This window comes from Nanorana parkeri, unplaced genomic scaffold, assembly GCF_000935625.1.
Source record: "Nanorana parkeri isolate BGI_ZX_2015 unplaced genomic scaffold, ASM93562v1 scaffold21, whole genome shotgun sequence".
Classification (NCBI taxonomy): domain Eukaryota; kingdom Metazoa; phylum Chordata; class Amphibia; order Anura; family Dicroglossidae; genus Nanorana; species Nanorana parkeri.
This window is the reverse complement of record NW_017306289.1, coordinates 3,457,607-3,476,175: the sequence shown is the minus strand read 5'-3', so window position 1 is coordinate 3,476,175 and position 18,569 is coordinate 3,457,607. Positions and strand designations below refer to the sequence as shown.

The 18,569-nt window shown below is 41.0% G+C and overlaps 2 protein-coding genes across 3 annotated transcripts in view; one reads left to right on the top strand and one right to left on the bottom strand.

The window, feature by feature from the left end:
- CHAMP1 (chromosome alignment maintaining phosphoprotein 1) overlaps nucleotides 1-3,001 on the bottom strand; it is a 14,148-nt gene extending 11,147 nt beyond the window's left edge. Inside the window, exon 1 of one of the 2 annotated variants that reach the window (XM_018563054.1) lies at nucleotides 2,946-3,001. The gene's annotated coding sequence lies outside the window, so the exon portion shown is untranslated. Of the gene's footprint in view, nucleotides 1-2,892 lie in introns of both variants that reach the window. The other variant, XM_018563062.1, reaches the window with a different exon arrangement.
- A 5,406-nt stretch (nucleotides 3,002-8,407) lies between these two features.
- LOC108792218 (F-box only protein 36-like) overlaps nucleotides 8,408-18,569 on the top strand; it is a 15,071-nt gene continuing 4,909 nt past the window's right edge. Inside the window, exons 1-3 of the mRNA XM_018562943.1 lie at nucleotides 8,408-8,503; nucleotides 9,634-9,742; nucleotides 16,705-16,877. Of these exons, the coding sequence (XP_018418445.1) occupies nucleotides 8,408-8,503; nucleotides 9,634-9,742; nucleotides 16,705-16,877 (378 nt within the window). The remainder of the gene's footprint in view (nucleotides 8,504-9,633; nucleotides 9,743-16,704; nucleotides 16,878-18,569) is intronic.

Genomic DNA, 18,569 nt, shown 5'->3' with positions numbered 1-18,569 from the left:
AGCTATTGAAGTGCAGATCGCACTTCAATAGCTTATAGCTGGGCTGCAGGAGCCCAGAACTGACAGCCCAGGGACCGGAAGTGATGCAATCTGCATCGCTCCCGGTCCCATAGAACGGGGAGGGGATCGATGAACGGAAGTTCGTCGACCTCCTCCCCAGCTCCCCGCGGACACAAAGATCGCCGGTCCCGGGCCCGTAGGAGGGGCAACGGAGCCCGGGAAGCACGGCGGGGGTGTCTGGCGGCCCCTTCTTCGGGACGCAGAAGCGATCTGGCGACAGGTAAGTCGCCAGAATCGCTTCTGTTGTAAAGCCGACAGTCGGCTCTACAAGTTTAAACAGACTCCCGGCGGCAAAAGTCGCCGGGAGTCTGTTTAAACAGCCCCGATGCTGGTGACGTACACTGTACGTCGTCAGTCACGAAGGGGTTAAAGTAGAACTTAACATTAAAAATAAAAACTTACAAGCAGACAGGGTTTTAATTGCAGAAGAGAAATACTAGCTCTAGTCTACAATAAAACATTGTTACCTGCCTGTCCACATGCTTCTGTAGAATGTACACAGAGCTGCACATGCACAGGCTGGTGTGCATTCTCAGCATTCCTCGATACTGGGATGAAAATTCTAGGCCAGCGAAGGAGCTTTGCAGACGTCACATCACTAGAGGGGACTATAATTCCTGTCTAAATATCTTCTTTCACAAAGTGCATGGTGTTTATGATTTTACACTAGCAACATGGTCACCCCCCTTGAAAGTCCTAAGCTACATCACAAGCACAAAGTTCATATACATCTCTTTTTCTCAGGAGCACTGAGAAGCCCTAAAACCCCGGGTGCTGTAGTTAGTCATTATTGCCACTCCAGCAAATGGTAACAGGAAAGGGAGGTCATGCCACAGTTTTTTCAGAACGCTGCAGTTTGCACACAAGAGAGCCCATTTCAGGAGGTCAGGAACGCTTTTGAAAATACTGAGTGCACCATTACATTAAAGAACTATGGGGTTAAGGCTTTTCCCCATAGTTCTCCTCAGGGTAACGGGAGGGCACAAACTAGCATCCTTCCGTCACCCTTAACTCAGTATACCGCCACAAGCTACTGCTCGCGGTATACTGAGACGCCGCAGCTGAAGCTGATCCCGACAATTATGTCTGGATCCGCCCAGCTGCGCGAGTGACAGCTGGCTCTGCCTATCTAGAGGCAGAGCCAGCTGTACCCGCCCCCTCCGCGATCCGCGAGTCAGCGCTGGCGGATCGGAGCGGAGGGAATCCAGCCCCTCCCCTGTCACGGCAGAGAGCTGTGACAGGATCGAGAAGTGAGGGAATGCCGGTATGTGTTCGCTCACCTCCCGATCTACTGAGCCGACCTGTGACAGTCTCATTGTCACAGGTCGGCTAGAACTATGAGGCGAGTGAAAAGCACTCACCTCATAGTTCTCCTTTAATTGTCCCCATCAGAGTGCCCCCTTTACATTAGTTGTCCCCATCAGGATGAACCCTTTACATTAGTTGTCCCCATCAGGGTGCCCCCTTACATCAGTTGTCCCCATCAGGGTGCCCCCTTACATCAATTGTCCCGATCAGGGTGCCCCCTTACATCAATTGTCCCGATCAGGGTGCCCCCTTACATCAATTGTCCCGATCAGGGTGCCCCCTTAATTATGAAAGGAAGGGGCGCTCTGATGAAGACAACTAATGTAAGGGGGCACTCTGATGGGAAACACTAATATAAGGGGACACTGATGGGGGAATGCAAATGTAAGTAAGTATTGAGGGGACATGCGATCTGGAACTCTGCTCAAAGAAAATGTTAGTCACCGGACCTCCTTGAATTTTAATTCAGTACCCTTGCTCTAGCAGATTGTGTAAAGCAGCTTTACTTAGCTGATCCCCATGCCCCCGGCTATTGGCACTCAACTTTCTCCCGGCATTCTCGTGTATATTGCAGGGCTTTGTTCTCAACTGGTGGGTCGTGACCCAAAAGTGGGTCACCGCATGCCTTCCACTTTTCTAGGTGAGAGCCTCCCCCTCCGAGCAGCACTGTCCATTCTTACACCAAGGAGCCATTCAAAATATGCAGCCCAGCGCCAAAAGTTGACTTGAGGTGTGGTGGACTGGGGGTATGACCGTGAAGGAGCTCCCTCCATATGTGCATTGCTTATAGCTCCCTTGCATGTCCTGTAGAGGTGCCTGGACTGGAGTGATATTGCAGTGCGACTTGGGTCATGACTTAATGACCGAGGACAAATGTGGGTCCTGAGGTTACACAGGTTGAGAACCTCTGCTCTAAAGGGCTTCGAGAGGGGACTGGTCACACAGGTGAAGGTTTGAATAAGGGAAGTAATGCACTTTATTACGCTAGACTTAACAAGTTTTTCATCTATGAATTGCTGGATTGCCCCCATTGTAATTAGCTTCTTTTTTTTGCTGTTGTTTAATTGGCAGAGTTGAGATACAAGACCCATTAAACCAACGTTGAAGACTGAGAGCTCCTCAACCCTCCACATTTATGAGTAGATGAGGAGTCCATAGACGGCCGCAGCTGTATGAAAACTGATCTAGATGAGGGCGCCAAGTGTGAACTAGGCCACTCCCACTGACGCCCTACCGTTGCACTGTGTACTATTGTTTTGCTGTGGGCTATGCACCATATAATTAACCCTTCCTCACCAACAAACTGGGCCAGCTACTCCCCCGACAATCACCCCGCATGCATACGCACATAGAAACTGGAAACCACCACACGCTGCACATCCCCCTCTACTGCACCCCGCCGCCTCTGGCTGCGCAGTGAAAAAAATCATCAGCAGCCGCTATACCGCGCTCACGTGACTCATCAACTGCGCATTAAGCACCCTGCAATCCACTCTACACATGTGAGCCCCAAACACTCGCCCCCCCCTCAGCTGTCACCCACATCAGTGCCCTGCGGGGTATCTTACCGCGCTCACCTGCACACTCCACCAAGCACCGCCCCTCGGCCTTGCGTCACTTTACAGGCGACAAGACGCGGGACCAATCAAAATCGGGTAAGTCTACGTCATCACGCTGGTCCACGCTTTTGTTTTTATTGCGTCACGTGTGTCTTTGTATTGTTGTAATTACTGCAGTGGGATGTGCTTGCAGCCTGAGATAACCCTACTGATGCTTGTTAGAGAGAATGTGTTAAGGGAGCCCATTCACTTTGAATGCGCTGCCAACACGCCGGAAAGAACGGAAAAAATGGACATGGAGCATTTCTCTGATGCAACACATGGTAGTGTTACCGTGCCTTGTGGTGTGCCACAACACGTGTGCGTCAAAGCTGTATTGCCTTACCAGGCTGGGTGCCATTTAAAATAAATTGCACCACAATGTACTTATGGTGCTTAAAGGAGAACTATGAGGTGAGTGCTTTTCACTCACCTCATAGTTCTAGCCTCTAGATAGGCAGTGCCAGCTGTCAGTCACGCAGCTGGGCGGATCCCGTCACAATTGTCGGGATCTGCTTCAGCTGTGGCGTACTATCCCGCAGAAAAAAAAATGCCGTCTGGAGACGGCAACCCGCCAATGCTGCAGTGCCGTCCGTTTTTTTACAACGGATGGACGGCAAGAGGTTAAAGTAAACTTATAAGTGTAAAAAATATATAATTTGCCTTCGAATGTATCACATTACAACATACTTGGCCTTAAAAAAGAACTCCAGGAAAAGTTTTATTAACCCTTGCAGGAGGACTACCCCCACACTGCAAGTGTTTTAACTGCTCCTTTTTGTCTAGGTGCTAAAAAAGTTACACTCACCCAAACTGCTGAGCCGACTATCTGCCTCTCTGGTAACTAAAACATGTCTCCCCCTCTTCTGCACAGATGGAATGTTCCTCAGCGTCCTCATGTCTATACACTTGTATACAGCATGAAGACACAAGGATTCTTAGACCACTGCAGATGAGGGGGAGAGAGGCTCTCGGGACCGGTCTAAGAACAAGCCGGCTGGAATGATTTGTGAGTATAACTTATTTTTTTAGCACCTAGACCCAAACGAGCATTTAACCCTTGCAGTGCAGCCCCACTGGAAGGGTTAACAACGTTTTTCTTTAACCTGCCATAATTCCTTTCTCCATTTCTTTTCTTAGCTGTTATTTATCTAAAGATTTTTAATTTTTATTGTCCTTTTAATTATTTTTTTCCCCAATGTTACATCAAGCAAATTTGCAAAATAAAAAAAACACCCTTCATTTAATCTGTATATAGGTTCGCCGGTCTGTGAAACAGTAACATCATTTGAGGGTCATTTTAAATGGGACAAATGATAGAATAAAATGTGCACTTTCTTTCTATGGTAATACTACTTGTTTTAAGACATTGGTCAAAATAGGAAAACTTTTTTTTACAATTTAGTTACTCTTTTTGTGTCTAGATTTCATAGAGATCAAATATTTTTTACAAGATAGTATTGCCAAAAGAAAGTCTTGTTGGTTAACAAAATGTGGTAAACTGTTTTCAAATACATACTAGGATGGACTTTTCCTGGAGTCTCATCATGTCAGCCTACGAATGGGTGAACTCTGCCCCCGTCAGTAGGCTGACATGATGACCTCCAGGAATATGTAAAATTGTAATCAAATGCCTACCTATGATTTTCCTTTCCTGTAGTCTCGTCATGTCAGCCTAACGATGGCAGAGTCCACCCATTAGTGGGCTGACATGTTGAGCTCTAGGAAAAATATATGTGTTACTTCTTTATCTTATCTTATTGTTGAATAGGGCCATAGCAGAAATGTAAAAATAGCTCTATCCAAAAGCTGAAGTGTTTAGATATAACCTGGTGATCCTGCCAGGTCCTTGTACAGGCGCTACCTGCAACAGGACGACAAATGTCTTATGTTGTCACTGTCGCTCTGATGAAGGATCCCTGTGCGGACCCGAAACGTTAGCACCGTATGACAGTATGTGACATTGGGTATTGAGTAAACATATCAATACTTTAAAAAACCCTTCAAGTGTGTGCCGGTGAATTACTTTTATATACTATTAATGTTTTGCACGGCGCCATCCGTGTGGTCACCTGGGCACCACATATATCTTGTGGTTTTGAGACCGTGGCAGTGCGAATGGGATTTGGACTTTGTTATGCTGTCACTGTCTGATGCGTCTCTGCTAGAGAATACTAGTGGCTGTGCCGACACACATTGTTTCTATACAAGACCATCTCAAGGCTGTGATATTGCATGACGTGTCAGCTGATGTCACTATACATAGAACATAAATGCAAAATGGTTCTCCCTATTAAATGTCACACAAGATAGCAACTGTCAGGGAACTCTTAGCGGTTGATTTACTAAAGGCAAATAGGCTGTTCACTTTGAAGGGGAATCTTTTAGTAAAATACTTACTTCTATGCAGGTTCATAAGGGCAAGATGAGTTCTGGTAAAACTGTAGCACTGCAAGGAACTTTTGGAAGGCCTTTTATGAGTAGGAAATGGAAAATAGCCCAAATAGAGGGGAGACAGAAAGGAGGGAGATGATATGGGCTGATGGGGGCAAGAATTTTAGTGCACCCACTTTTCATAGTGTGCTAGAAGACCCGCAACATTTTAATGGAAGTACTCAGAGGTTCCCCGGGTTCATTAGAAACTTAGCAATTACCCTGACCCGTCAGGGTTTCTTACCCTTCCTTGTCCAGTTGCTTGCAGCATGGCTTTTTTTGCAGGGTGTCTGACACCCTCTTATGACCAAACCCGATAACATCATCATTCTTCAACTACTAGCAAGATCATGGCAGATTCCTGTCTCAGAGTGATGATGCAAACACCAGTTCACTATTTAACCATCAGCTTGTCCATTCAGTCTCCGCCCTTGCATGTGTTCTGATCAACCAAGTGCTCTGCAGTTTCTGTTCTCAGTGTATGACCCTGGCTCTGGCTGACTGATGTCTTGGTTCCTGACTGCGGCTACTGTTTCCGTTCATCCTGCTCTCCATGCCCTCTGACCTGGTTGGCTGGTTGGACTGACTGCCCGCTTTGGCATCTGACCTCTGGCTTGGCACTGACGACATCCTAGACTTTCTCCAATGTTTTTTTTTACCATTTATGTTCATTGTTTTAAATAAACTCCTTTTTATTTTTTAAATCTGCACTTTAGTTTCTGGTTTCTGGTTTCTTGGTATCTTGACAAGCCTGAACCTGTTTGTTTTGGAATGGGCACACTTTTTTTTTAGTTTTAATAAAAATGCATAAAATTTGAAGCAAACATTTTTTCCCTCTGTCCTAAAAACAGTGATGTTATGCAGCGTATACTGTATTATGGTAATTCTGAAATATAATCCACAAAAGTCACAACAACATATTTGGAAAAGCATCTTAAAGTGATCCTGTACCTTTTCTACAAATAGCCTTTTAGAGCTAAGCTAAATTCCTGGAACTTCTACATATGGGAGGCATATGATTCCGATGCCTTTCTCCCATGATGCAGCACTGGGGGTAAATGGGTGATGCAATAGCAATGATTTCCAGCCAAAATTGTTTTTCCAAATGAGAAAGGAAGGGTAAGTATGCAGAGCGGTTTATAGTTTTGTGTCCTCACTCTCATTGTACAGCCCCTCCACAATCTGTGTGGTCCACAGGACAAAAAGTTAGAAATATTTATCCAGTGGGGACAAATTCAGTAATATCAGCACCTTTTCATTTCTTAGTGAGGAAGGGTTAGATCTTTTATTAGGTTTTTATTGCTGGACAGTATATGTCTCCATTTGGGAGGTTTCACTTTTGCATTGTTGGGAGATGAATGAGGGCAAATCTAACCCTTTTAGGAGTACCAATTTAAAGGACAGTCCCATAAATCATGATAGAGGTAGGATTTCTTGTTTTTTTTAGTTCATGCAATAATTTAGCTTTATGAACTAGGATTTATGTGCTGATATATAGGATTCATAAAAATTCTGATAAATATGTTCTCAGTATGTTGATGCAGGAATTGCCTTCCATGCCCGGTTGGTTGTACTTGCTGTCCCCCAAGGCAACTGTCTTGTTTCACCCCAGAAAACTGGCTAGATTTAGTATGACACAACCAGAACAGTCACCATAACTACAAAATGCACGCCAGAGCTGGAGGAGGAGAACCTATAAAAAAAAAAAAAAAAAGAATAATAGAATAACAGGGCGTTAAACCCAGACTGAGCAGACTAAGTATACAATTTACTATTCTGCCAAAGAAGATTCTCAGGCTGTGCAAGGACAGCTACAATGGAGACCTGGCTGTATGGCTCTCTGGAATCTCTAAAGTGACACTAAACTCAGGAATTGAATCTTGAAAATGCATTCAAGCACCACTCCAAACTCGCTTCCTCGATGGACTACAATCTCACTTTTAGTTTACTAATTTGTATTGAGATTATAGACTATCACAGAAATGAGCTTGGAGTGGTGACTACTTTATAACACACACAGCAGGTGCGGAACTACCGGGGCCTGAGGCTGCGGGAAGGGGGGGGGGCAGTGGGGTCCGGTCCTGGGCACCCCCACAGCCTCAGTGGGGTCTGGTCCTGCAATATGGGGCAGTGCATATTGAGGGGGAGGGGGACCCAAGATAAAATCTTGCACCAGGTCCCTTTGGTTATTAGGTCCGCCACTGACACACAGGGACCATGGGGAACAAAAGTAGTCACCCTCCAGAAGGAAGGACAGTGTCAGCATGAATTGAGAGATGATATGAGGATCTATAGCCGAGTGATACACAAATAAGATACATTTTTGTTAATAGTTAAGGTACTTGAATGTATTTTAAGATTTAACTCCTGAGTTTAGTGTCATTTTCATTATATATTGCTTTTGGCAAAAATCATCCCTCTATATAACTATGGTATTGAAGCTGAACTGTAAACTCCTTCACAGACCGGACTGGTTAAATGTTTTCTGTAAAGCTCTAGTGAAACATATTTGCACTAGCACTAAATGTGTTCAAAAAATAATTATTTTTTCATTTGTGTATAGGGATCATGTAAACGTGTGTACAAATACACCTGCCAGGAAACATGTTTAATCATAAGTATGACTGATCTTATGTGCTAGTAGGTCATTATGCAAATTCATATTCTTTCTGACCAAGGATTATGATCCATTTACAATAAGGCTAAAAGCTGTTACATTGTAAAGTTTAATATGTCTTTAGGTTTTTATTTAAAGGTCTGGATATCCATTTATTGTCTCCTTGCCAGGAACTGAGCAGGTTACTCTGCAAACAAAGTGAGCTTTGCTTAGTGAATAAAAGATTAGCACTTGTATTCAGCAGGCGGAACCAAAGAATACGATGCGCCCAAGTCAAGTACAATTTGCCAGACCACGTACAGAGAAGGGAGTCTGAAGTAGATCTCAGTACACATAGAGCACAAGCCTATAGAAACCACATAGATTTGCAGCAGATAACACATCGTTTCTTATGGCATCTCTTCTACAAGACACGTTGTATGAAATTCAGTGCCAGGCTCCTGCTCCTAGCAAAGATTTCCATCATTTGGTTATAACGAAAAAAGAGGTAAGGGCTAATTTCATTGTATGTATTAGCAAACCTCAGTATTGAGTTAAGACCTGCAATGAGCAATACAATTGTGCAAAGTGCTGCTTGTAATATCAAACAATTGGATAAAGTGTTGAAGCTGCTTGAAGCTGTAATACCAATGAAGTATGATTTTTTTATTGGTTGCAGTGAGTTTCTGTAATATGCACGGTTCTTTTCCCTTAAGGCTTAGGTACCTCTGACTATAGCCTGCTTGCTCATCTTATTAAGTTTATTTCTAGACACTATGGAAAACAAAAATATAAAAGGAGAATGAGTCTTTCTCCAATTATTGTATTATTGTCCAATCATTCTTGTTTTGGTGACATATTCTCTTTAAAAAGAACCTATAATGATCATGCAAGAATCTGAATATTCAATCTTAAATTATCATTATATCTGTGCAGGCTTATAGATAAAATATTTACTTTATTCTTTAAAAAATATATATTTTCTTCTCATTTATTTATCCTTACTTGCTTTGTGTCTGACCCGTTAATTTTACTCAGGTGGTGGAAGGTCACCTAAAGTTGATTTGCTAACAACTACCTGACCACAACGTACACTTTGGCGCTGGGAGACACGTTGTGAGTTCAGCTGAAAAGTCAGTCAAATAGTAAATAAAGATCAATGGGGGCGCACATGTGAATCTTGTGCATATATAAACCTGTACAATTATAATAATGTATGACAAAATATTAGGTTTCTTGCATAGCACAGTCATAACTGGTTCTTAATAAGACAGGAATGGATCATTGTTTTCGACTATGTGCTTTGGTAAATAACACAAACCTGACTTTAGTGATTATTTGAAGTTTCTGACATGAAACTAAGGCTACAGTGAACATCATTGTTACCTTTTGTGCACTATGGACCACATAAACACTATCTCAAACACAACCATTCCATTTAGTCTCATGCCGATTTAAAATAATAAATTACTGCAATATACAGTGCTATTTTCATTAATGGTAACATAGTCAATGATGCTAAGAGATGTATAGTAATTGTACATTCTGAAGGAAGGGGCATCATACTATGTATAGGTACCCTCTTCTACAACAACAAAAAATCAACAATTGCTGTTTAACTTTTCTGATTGTTCCTAGATTATCTTAAGGTCCTGGAAGATTTCAGTACGCACTGAGCACAGGAAAATGTTGCCACGAGAAATAAAGACAACACACAATGAATTCCTTCAAATGACCACGATGCACAGTAAGTCATACTGTTTGAGCACATGGCTAAGTGAATGTAGCAGTTTGATGTGTATAATTCTATTTGGTTCTGTGATTAATGGTACCCATGGAAACTGATTCCTATAGTCCAATATCTGAGATTTTAGTAGAACCAGAAAATGAAGAACTTGTTTACATGCTAGCTTAATTCACGGCATATAGAATAAAAGTCATATTTGGTTGGGGAGGTTATCTCTCAAAATAATAGTGGAGCCACAGGTCCTTGCATTTCACTTAAACAAGCTCACTGAGAAAATAAGGGCAAGTGTGCATATATCTTTACAGCAAAATAAAGATCGTTTGATAGATTACTTGCTAACAGTTAGAATCCATCTTAGACTACAACAAGTTGTTGTGCTATGTCACAATAATGAAAGCATCTTTACCTGGAAGGTAGAAGACAGCACTAATACAAAGTATACAAACAGTCTAATATTACACCTTGATTTTACTTACTACTTAAGCTTTTTTATTACTAAAAGTGTCCTTTCAGTATGCAGCTTGTCTATACGTATAACTATATGTAAATCAGCATCTTTTGCTAGTCAGACTGCTTTATAACGTCTATGACAAGCTTAGATTTAGTTGTGTGTATGTCCCATTATTGAGTATACCAGTACCTGGAAAGAAGAGAAAGACTCTATTAGAAAGCATAAAAATAGCAGCCTCCGAATCACTTTTTTTTAGTTAATATCCACTTTGAGGGCCCATTCACACCATATCCGTTGCGTTGCGATACGTTTTTCAACATATGCTAATAGAAGGGCACCGAAAAATGAATGGGTGTGGATGGGACTAGTTCACACAAGTCCATTCTATTCCATTGTGTAACATTGCGCTGAAAAGAAAGTAGAACATGTACTACTTTTTTTTCAGCACAACTTAACTGATCTGGTGTGAACTAGCCCCATTCACACCCATTATTTTTTCTGTGCCCTTGCATTAGTATCCGTTAAAATACAGATTGCAACGCAATGGTTTGGAAGGTATTATTTCCCTTAGTCTCAGGCACGTGTATTGACTAAAGTCAAAGTTCGAAAGACTGGAAAGGGCAGATTTGTTTACTTGTTTCTCTCTGATCACACCTTGAAAATAAACTGTACTCTAATGCAAACTCTGAAGATGTGTGCTAATATTACCTTTAGCCAGAAAGCTTTTGTTTCCCCTTACTGATTTAGTTTCATTTTAATACTGGGCCTTTTTTTTCCTGGATTGACTAACCCCTGACAACAGCCATTACCCTGTCCAGTGACCAGTGACAGACAGCTGTAGTGACCAGTAACTAGACTCTTTACTGTACAGCCAGGACCAAGCCATGAAATCATGGAAAGTCAGGACTAGGGATGAGGATTAGGTTCACGCCTACTAAAGGTTCGGAGTGAATCCCCAGGACTCACAAAAGTCTTCTAAAACCTGTTAGGGAGAACTAATAATTCAGTTTAGAGGGAAATACTATTTTTATTTTTATTTTATTTTGGCACTAGTAATTTATTCAATAGCAGTTGTAACCTTTGAACTTCAAGCAAAATTCTCAACATCTGTTGGTGAACTGAACCCAGGCAGATTTGCTCATCCTGCAGCAAGTCCAGTTGCCGTGACTAATTTTTTTTTTACAGATATTAGCTGTTAACTTTGTTAGTCAGAAATGTCTATTTTCCGTGTTTTGATATAGTGTCATTTTGTTATGGGGTCCTGTCTAGGGCACTTGGGGTCCTAGACAGGACCCCATAACAAAATGACACTATATCAAAACACGGAAAATAGACATTTCTGACTAACAAAGTTAACAGCTAATATCTGTAAAAAAAGAAAATGAGTCACGGCAACTGGACTTGCTGCAGTTTTCTTGAAGACGTTTCACTTGTCATGCAACCAGCTTTCTCAATTCAGAATTACTTGTACAAAAAATGATCTGGGAATAAATATGGTGAATGTCGCTCCAATCCTCATAATCTGTTAGTCGCAACCAGGTGTTGATTGCATTTGCATAATTGGAGCTAGGAGGTGTTATTAACCTGCCCATAGAGAGGTGTTAAAACAGCATTGTATGTGGCAGACCAGTGAAACGTCTTCAAGAAAAAATACAGCAAGTCCAGTTACCTTGACTTATGTTTTTTTCTTACAGATTTACCATGACCTGGATAAATGAGAACATTCACAGACTTATACATGCTAATAGTTTAAAATGGAGTATGGATTCACCTTAAAGTTCAGTTATTTAAGACATGCATGAGGTGATATACAAGCCATTAAAAACCATAATTGCTTCACTTTTAGAAGTGTCCTTGATACCGGTTCTTTATGCCAGAATCGCAAACGTCATTTAGTAATTTGGAAAATGTTGACACATCTCACATACAAACCACACTGTCAAGGTTTGAGGTGTTATAATAATGCTTTCATTACCAAACATCACAGACTCTCAATGCATCTTCGACAAGTAAATGGTGTAGCCTGCTATATTACATTAGCCACAGAACTGTAATGTATTCGTTGCCATAGTGCAATGATGAAAGCAAGACATTACAACACCAGTCATTCAAGCTACTTCCAAAGTATTTCAACCCCCTGCACGGTAATGAATATGCTCATAACTTACAGGAGCAGACACATATTGTTTATACAAATATATGAGAGTCTTCTTGTTTACTGTCTTTTGTATCCAAATGGTCTAACACCTTGTATGATTCACAATGCCAAGGCATGCCTGGGCACTCCTGTCTCATGTAACATTTTATTTTACAATAATGGTAAGTGCCAGCTGGAGTATTGAAAAGACATTTGAACTGTTGCCTTATTAAGGGTTTCATATTTGATCACACATTCTGGGAAATATCATTGTGTAAATATGGGGGACAAACAATATTACAGTTGCCAGTAGGTAATTATTGTATTGATTGTATGCTAATGACCTGAAAGTCATATCGTAAGGATCCAGCAGGCTAGATGGAGAAGAAAATGAGGGAGAACCCCAGTGGCAGACCTAAGAAAGAAAGGGCCCAGTGCCCCCCCCCCCCCCATCGAAAACCAAAACCGCAACAACAGGTGCCCTGTTTTTAGTCACTGAGCCGGTGGACAGATCACAAAGATCTCTCTGTGATAGGCTCAGTGATACAGAGCACAGCAGCACATGCCACTTACATTCCTCATATAACAAATGCAGTCCTCTTTGCCTTAGAAGCTGCAAGGGAGCATGACCACCTGCCAGGATCCCTGCTTCATTACTGCACCCTTGCTGGAAGAGGTAAGGGACAGTTGAAGAGATAGGAGTCCGGGATGCCTCAGGTCTGTATACGTATGATATAAATATAAATACACCGGCTACATCGGCAGTAGTTCCGCCTCTGGAGAAACCAAAGTCTGAAGGATCAGACAGACTATGTTGGCAGCAGATGAGTGAAAGATTGAGAGTTCAATAGCCACTAGGGAAAGCGAACCAAAGTTGAGAACAGGAAAAGGTCGGTAAAGGTACTAAACAACCTGAGGTGAGATTAAAGCAGATTGAATAACACTATTATATAGCCTTAGAGTCAATGGACAGCACTTTACAAGGGGTAAATGACTGACTGAACAACCCAATCATCATTGCTGCCAGGGTTCATAAATAGCACACATGACCAGATGTGATTCCAGATAGGAACGTTACACATGTACTGTGCAACACCTTCCTACCCACTGGATTTTGGCTTTTGTATTCAAGGTACTTTTACTACAACCAGCGCTACTGATTCACAGTTCAATATACAGTACAATATACAGCGCTACTGTGAATTAGTAGCGCTGGTTGTAGGAAAAGAACCTTGAATATAAAAGCCCAAATCTCGTGGGTAGGAAGGTGCTGACCTTTGCCGGTTCTCAACTTTGGTTCGATTTCCCTAGTGGCTATTGAACTCTCAATCTTTCACTCATCTGCTGCCAACATAGTCTGTCTGATCCTTCAGACTTTGGTTTCTCCAGAGGCGGAACTACTGCCGATGTAGCCGGTGTATTTATATTTATATCATACGTATACAGACCTGAGGCATCCCGGACTCCTATCTCTTCAACTGTCCCTTACCTCTTCCAGCAAGGGTGCAGTAATGAAGCAGGGATCCTGGCAGGTGGTCATGCTCCCTTGCAGCTTCTAAGGCAAAGAGGACTGCATTTGTTATATGAGGAATGTAAGTGGCATGTGCTGCTGTGCTCTGTATCACTGAGCCTATCACAGAGAGATCTTTGTGATCTGTCCACCGGCTCAGTGACTAAAAACAGGGCACCTGTTGTTGCGGTTTTGGTTTTCGCTCGGGGTGATTAGGGTGTGTCCAGGCACACACGGCACACCCCGTGCACACGCCTATGCCTACCTCCCAAGGATACCAAGCTAAACTGAGTTAAATCACTATATAAAAGAGTGCAGACACTAGTTAGGCGTTGCCTTTGAACCTGCCTAGTCTCAGAGGTCAAGGACTGTGATCCCCAATGAATGCTGGGAGATACTGTTTGGGAATGAAATTGTTTTTTAAATGCTTAAATAAAAAACGATAAGAAGATTGAATGTGCTCTTTTCCAGAAATGAATTACTATTGTAATAATAATATTTAATGTGATTTAAGATTTTAATCTTGTAGAACATAGAGAAAAGTTTCTATTCTTTAAATGTGTTGGATATACCGAAGCAAGGATTTAACTACAGCACCTATGCAGTGTGGCCAGCAAAGGAACTGCTTAACAAGAACCAGTCATGAATTTGAAAGAGATAAATCCTATGTTCATTCACAGTTGTAGATGTTATGTATGTTATACGCCTTATTTAAGTCATCTACATGGGCAATATGGGGCACTTTTGACAGCTGTGATGTGAGGTGTGGACAGAAAGGCTGCAGTAAGTGATGCACCTGAAAATTATTTTTAATTAAATAAGCGCGCTTGGGGCTTACAAGGTGTGACACACAAGCAGAGAGAGAAACCCTTTCTTCTATACATCTGTAGGGTATTCTGTCAGCCGTGACTGCAGCGGAGTCACAGCATAGAAGATCAGTGACTCAGGTGGTTCTACTTTGTAGCCATGACTCCTGACAGATGTCAACAGGCCCAGGAAGCTATTTTTAAGTACCACAGATAGATACATTGTTTGGATAAGCAGACGTGAGAATCTTTAAACCATCTTGTGGTGGGGTGGCTCGAATCTAGTAAATTTTAGGACTTTTGATACACATTTACAGTATTTATACTCTATCTGGAAACAAGTGGCAAACTTAATTACCAGATTATTTGTTAAATTATTTTGTAATTTTCCTGCGTTAAAAAGAACGTATTTATCCCTCTGTATTGTTCTGTAAAAAATATAATTTATGTATGCGTACCTGTAAAACAAATAGCCAACACAAGATTAAAGCCACTGTGTACCTAAAGTTATAGAATATTCTAAATATTTATGTTTTATAAATATTATATGTTTTATGACTGTTACAAATGCATTTCTTTACTGACGTTTAGACAAAAAAAAAATATAAATACTTACTTTAAAATATTTTATAACAGTTCAGCCATATCTATATTTTAGCCACTTTTGCGGCTTTGCCTAATGGTTGCCTGATATCTGGCAGTTCCTGTTTGACCTTACGCAATGCCAATTGATATGGCAGTAACTGTCAGACCTCGGGTGACCTGTCACCTCTGACTTTTAGAGTTAGGGTCACAGAGTAGGGAAAGCTAAATAAAGGGAAACTTAAAATTGTTTAGGAGGGAAGCTTGGACATTGATATAAATTTTAGTCCACATATATTTATGTTCCTGTATAGGCTTAGTTGGTCTCTGGTTCTCCATGGTACACCACTGCCTGCCTCAATAATATCACCAGTATCTGGTAAATAATGTATTGGACATCATGTTGATTTTAGCAGAATTCTTTGAAAGTATTGAATGTGTTAGAGTTTAAAGAGGACCTTTACCCATATCTGTAAAATAACAATGAATACACCTTTAGAAATGCTTAGTAATGACAATCTACAAACACATACTTCTAGATAATTGCCGGCTTTGTAGTCTTTGGATACCTTATTTCTCTTTTCTTTCACAATCTTCTGACAGTGCCCATGTTCACTAACCTTTAACTTCCTGGAATTCTGGCACATGTGACTAGACATGTGACTAGGACATGTACCATGCACATAATCTCAGGGGAGGAAAATGCCTTATCCCTGAGATCTCATGAGATTACAGATGAGATTTCCCAGCAATGCTCTGCTGATGACAAGGCAATCCCAGTGTGCATTGCTTTGGCAAATTGAAGTCATTTTGCCCTGTCAAAGCAGGAAGTGAATGCTCTGCAAGTGTAAGTATTTTAAAATCACAGCATTTTACACCTGACATGTCTATGTTATTATTTATCATCATACATAGAGGGATGCACTGGTGGAATTTGATTTTTGAGGGTAAAGGTCCGCTTTAAGATACTAGACCCATATACAATGTCCATGCTTGGAAGCTGTGTGCCTCTGAGCAACTCTTCCACTATGAACAGACATACAAACTGACAACACAGTTTACACACACTGAAAGCTTTAAAAGCTTGCATTGCAATATGGAATTTATCTTTTTTGGGGTGGGGGAGGGGAGGCATATATGCACTTTACTATGATATTTGGAGAAAAGGCATTGAACATCTACACATTCTAACATAGGCAAGGGGCACCAGAGAAGGTAGGTCTTTCCCCAACAGAGGACTGTTACTAGAGGTATAATATTTCTAAGATATACAACCATTTTAGATATAAAGTTAGGTTGCCATATTTTTCACCTAACTACAGTACATTATCTATGTATAGTTTATTGAAGGCATTTTTCATTCTCTTAACACTTTCCTCTAGAATCTTGGGGAATGACTTTCTTTGTGTCCTGAATATAAAACATTGCTCAGTTTCACATTAAATTATTAACCACTTTCCTTTTTCAATCATCTAGAGTCATTAGAAAAGATCTTTGGCAAGGCTACAATGGAATATGTATTGAATTTGTGTAGAGGGCAATTTGATTTCATTGTTCGGATACCTGATAGCCTTAAGATTTGTATCTTATGCTTTCTCGATACACAAGACATTAAGCAGCTGGCAGAGACCTGCAAGACGTACCAGAAGGTAAGCAATACGCAGCTGTTGTGTATTGAGTAGTTCTTTTCTAGAGATCATGTTCTAGTAACCAGAACCATATTTTGTTTATTCTCTGAAGTCTTTCTGAAAGGTACCCAAATACACAGGATAATGTAAAAGATTATATGAACACTGATTCAATGCACTACTTTACACACTTGTTGGACTTGCATTGTGCTGTGCTAGCCGTTTGTTCGCCATTACTATTTTTACAGATTATAGATCTCTACGGCAAATCTGTGAAACACAAAGGAAGCAACACCTCTAACAGTATTAATAAATGCACAATTTATTCATATCACATAAATGTACAATGCCCACCTCTTAGGTTGGCTGAGAGAACACAATACTGTGTAACACGGCATACAGACATAAATGGTGTTTTTTTTCAAATAAGAAGGATGGTGTGGTTATTAGAGTTCTCTCAGAGAATCTTTAATAGATGAGTGTCAGGTTGGTGTTTAATAAAAGTACAATAGCTTCTAAGGGGAGTGAGGTGAGTAACCCATGACAACAGCGCTAAATCTGATGTAAAGCCACAAAGCTGAGGGTACCAAAGGAACTCAATCCAAAATACAGATAAAACTCCAGTTCAATAGCATAGTCTAAAAAAATTATGAGTGTCCTGCTAAACTATATCCTGACTAAATCTAAATTGTAGTGTTTTACCACCAAGTACATTGCAAGTTTGATGAATGTATCAAGTATAAATATATATATCTATTATAGCAAAAAAAAAAAACAATACAAACTAATCAGTATAATATCTATAACTCCTGTTATAAATTCAATCACTAAATGATCTGTGTCTCACAAGTGTGTGAGTAAACCGACTACCTCAATATAACAAGCAAAGGTATTATCACATCAAGTAAATTAGTGTACAATCCAGGGAAATCTCGTTGTGAAACATAAACAATTACAAAATGAAATGGTATAATCTTCAAACAGTCTGTGTCTTCATCTTGAAACAAAACACCACGTGATCTAAATCACTCGGCGTGTTGTGATTATTCTCTTTTCCCACACCCGTGAATATTCCATCTCTATGTCAGATGATCTCTCACCTCCTTAGAAGACCTACTCAGAGGTCACACTGAGCCGCTCCCTTTTAGTTTCCGGGTAGGGCACCCTCTCTGGCCACTCTTTTCTTTGCAGGCAATGAATCCTCCAATGCTCAGCAACTTATCCGATGTGTATAAAAATATATATATATTCTAAGTGCACACCATTATATTTAAAAACCCGAATTTATTAAAAAACCTACTCACATACAACTCTTGTCAATCAGCATCAACAACAATAAAAAAAAACACCAATGAACTTAACATCCCAAGAGCGCGTCTGATACTCTCTCTTGTGCGTCACCACGGCTCTCACCCAACGTATGTTGCATCCCTTTTGACTTTATCGGGTTAAAAGCCAGTGATGCAACACACTTCCTTAAATAGAATCCTGTGATTGCCCTAATGTCTCTAAGATCCGCCGTGCCATCTGGCTGAAATGTTTTTCCCCATACTGTGAGCTGTATCGAATAGATTGACGGTCCTTCTTACCTGTATCCCAATACTGATTTGCTTATATATTTCACTTTTTTTTTCTTTTCCTCATATCGAATCCCTGGCAGGGTGGTGCCCGCATCCCCGCATCACCACCCCCGCCCCCGACTTTGACGGCGAA